The sequence below is a fragment of the Frankliniella occidentalis genome, unplaced genomic scaffold, assembly GCF_000697945.3.
Source record: "Frankliniella occidentalis isolate FOCC.00 unplaced genomic scaffold, Focc_3.1 Scaffold142, whole genome shotgun sequence".
NCBI classification, from domain to species: domain Eukaryota; kingdom Metazoa; phylum Arthropoda; class Insecta; order Thysanoptera; family Thripidae; genus Frankliniella; species Frankliniella occidentalis.
The window spans coordinates 631,008-634,375 of record NW_026267269.1 but is presented as its reverse complement, the minus strand read 5'-3'; the positions used below and the strand labels follow the sequence as shown (position 1 = coordinate 634,375).

The 3,368-nt window shown below is 55.9% G+C and overlaps 1 protein-coding gene across 3 annotated transcripts in view; it reads left to right on the top strand.

The window, feature by feature from the left end:
* Positions 1–3,368, top strand: part of LOC113205670 (uncharacterized MFS-type transporter C09D4.1-like) — a 34,521-nt gene that overhangs the window by 10,679 nt on the left and 20,474 nt on the right. For all 3 annotated transcript variants that reach the window (XM_026421378.2, XM_026421380.2, XM_026421379.2), the window contains exon 4: positions 2,731–2,955. In XM_026421378.2, coding sequence (XP_026277163.1) covers positions 2,731–2,955 — 225 coding nt within the window. The remainder of the gene's footprint in view (positions 1–2,730; positions 2,956–3,368) is intronic.

The window sequence follows — 3,368 nt, the reverse complement described above, 5'->3', positions numbered from 1 at the left end:
AATTAAATAAGTCCTTGGTAAAGACACCGTTTCACTTGCGCCCAGTATTATTTGGTTTTGAGAAAGGCGAGGGGGAAACGACTATGGTAATCCGGCTGACAGCCGTTTGGTAATCCGGCAAGGGTAATCCGAGGAAATTCAGAAAAATCTGGCGTAATCCGGGGAAATTTTGAGGTAATCCGGGAAAATTTTGGGGTAATCCGGGATAATCCTAGAGAAAAGGCGACGTATTCCGGAGGACACTCCGGAGGTAATCCGGGTAATCCGTAATCCGGCTGACACAAAGTTTAACAGTCGTTTCCCCCTCGGAGAAAGGTCACCATTTGCACTATTGCTACTGCAGCTACTGTGGACCCACCACCACCAGGCGACCTGTGAGTGAAGGGAGTTTGGGGGAGGTACAGTCTGTAACCTCCTCCTGAGAGAACGGGCGCCAGTTGTTTCCCTGTGTGACGCACAGCGGGTTTCACATAATCATGCGCGTTCCTTCTGAACTCGATACAACAGTTATTGCCTCTCTCCGCTTTCTCATCGATAAGCGACAGGCAGCCCCTTCAGCCCATCCCAGGTGCAATGAACGAGAGCAAGGTCCACCCAGGGATCGCCTCACTTTGGGAGCGCGGGTGTCTATCTATCTCTGTCCCTATTTCCCCATTGGCCGGTGCGAGAGAGAGAGAAACACCCGGCGATCACGAGGTGAGCAGACCCCTGGCCTAGCCTTTTGGGGTCACCCGAGCCGAGGGCGAGACGACTTGGGTAATCCGCTAGACACAGCAGCCTGATTCCATCCAGGTGTAGTTCGGGGGTAATCTGGACGTGATCCGGAGGTAAACCGGGAGTAATCCACTGGTAATCCGGGAGTAATCCACTGGTAATCCGGTGTCCAGGGTAATCCATTGTACACAGTCGTTTTTCACCCGTCCCGGGCCCATAAAGGTGTGTCCGACAGTCCGGCCGTATGCCCCTCTAATCGACAATTAATCAGACACACATAAACCCCCGCCGCGGAGCAAAAACGGTCGGGCGCGCGTCGCTATCGCCGCAAGAGCATAGTCACCGCTATCAGCAGAGAGAGAGGGGGGGGGGGGGAGCTAGGGCCGGGGCGCGTGCCCGCAGACAATCAGGTAATTAGCGCTGGTTGGCCAATTAACAGCCGAACATCTTCCGTCTCGCTCACTCCTCACTCCCTCCCATCTCTCTCTCTATCTCTCTTCGATCGGAATGAAATGTGTACGGCAAGAAAGACAACATGTCCCGACTCCACTGGTAAAACAAAGGTGCTAAGTCGTGCCTTTCCTGGGGCACTAAACATATTTTCAGTTAGGTGCCTTTCAAAGGCGCTAAATAGGGCACTAAACAGCTCAAAAGGTGCTAAAAATTAGTGCTTTTGGCACTTTTAGTGCCCTTAAACGCTTAATGCCTTACAAGAGTTAGCACCTTTGATTTTCCAGTGCCGCTCCTCTGTCCGCGCAGTTCGGCTGACCGCGACACAGCTATCGCCGTGGCTCAGGCCGATGTACTCGGAGAGGAATACATAGTCCACCATCATCCCCCCCGGGGTCGGCCGGCCCTCGCCTTGCACCGAGGTTAAGTTCGCGTCCGACGGTGAGATGACACTGGCACCCGTCGTGTTGCTCGGACCGCGCCCGCTCACAACCGTCTGACGGCACAAACACACACACGCACACCAGCACCCACACATATATTGAACGGGAAGGGAAATTTTGTGTCAAGCGAAAGGTGTGCTCCAAAGCACTTCTCAATCAAAGAGAATTTTCATTTTAAAAAATCTAAAGTAGACACAAAAAAAGAATCTGTACTCAGGACTCAGGACGGGTACAAACAGTAACTTTTCAGGTACAAACTTGTACCCTATCGAGATGAGATGTGAGCTCAAGAACAAAGATTGCCCCTTAGAATGCACAGAACCGCACAGAACGAACGGCGCTCCATTGGAGCCCATATCACGTGTCGCAAAGTAGTCGCAAGGTTGTAAACCTATTAAGGCCGTGGGGTGCTTTCCACGCGACAGCGCAGCGACACGACACAAACACAGAGCTTAAAGTGGTACTAGGCAGGCGTTTAACACTGAACGGCACTTGATTATATAATTTTGCTAGTCAGACAATATAAATTGAAATGATGGACGTGCAGTCGGGGTGAAACAAAAGTAGCATACTACGGTTCGTCATGAATTGATTTCGGACGCGCTGTCGTCGTCGAAGCGCACGGCGCACCCCAAATGATGCTCCCGGTAATACCTGTCTTGAACCGCGACAAAAAGCCGGTGAGGAACATGTCGTCGGAGCGGGTGCAGTCGTGTAGTTGGGGTGCCGCGGCCGGTCCGCCGATCGCGCTGCTGGTCGCCGACTGCGGGCCGGGCGGCAGCACACGGCGGCCGCTCCACGCGACGGACGTCGTTCACACCGGCGGGGCGCGGGTGTGCTGGCCGGGCTACGCGGGCACAATCAGCGTAAAGAGCGGTCTCGCGCAGACCAATGCGACAAAGTCGCCAAAAATGGACATTTGCCCCCCCCAGTAAGCGTCGTCGAGAATGTCGTGCAAGCCAACACTGAAAAACAAAGAGTTCAACTGCAAATTGTGCTACTTGAAATGCACACCTAGCAGTACAACACTTCATTGATATATCAGTCAGTGCAAGTGCAGCGCTCTCGCGCCGCCGGTGGGGTAGGCCACTCAACCAGCTCACGTGTGCTGTGTGTCCCGCAGGGCCTGCGGACCAGCGTGCTGGTGGGCGCGGTGGGCACGGCGCTGGGCATGTGGCTCAAGGTGGCGGGCTGCTGGCCCGACTACTTCTGGGTGTCGCTGATGGGCCAGGCCGTCGTGTCCGCCTCCACCAACTTCGTCATCAACTCGCCCGCACGCTTCGCCGCCGTCTGGTTCCCGGACAACGAGGTGTCCATGGCGCTGGGCGCGGCGCTCTTCGGCCAGATGGTGAGTACACGGAGAGGTGAGGAGAATGCGTGAGTGGGAGTGAGAGAGCATGAGGGCGTGAGCATGAGAAAAGTGAGCGAGGGTTTCTGTGAAGGAGAGCGCCTGGTAGGTAGGCAATGCATTGCACACGTCCTGGGCGGGTGGCCTACCCTAAGGTTCGCAGGGGCCCATGGAGAAGAAGAGGGAGGAGGGGGCGCGTACAACACACAAACCGTGTGCAAGCGCGCGCGCGCGCGCAGACGCGGGTCGGGACCGCGGGGCTGGGGCTATCGATGATCGTAATCCGCGCTTGACGTTGGCGGACGCGACGCGGCCCGCTTGGCGAGTAAAGCTGCGGGACTTACAGGCGTGTCGTCGCCGCGCGTTCTTGCTGCGGCCCGGGGCCATTCGACATCGGTACATCCACCAGGCTG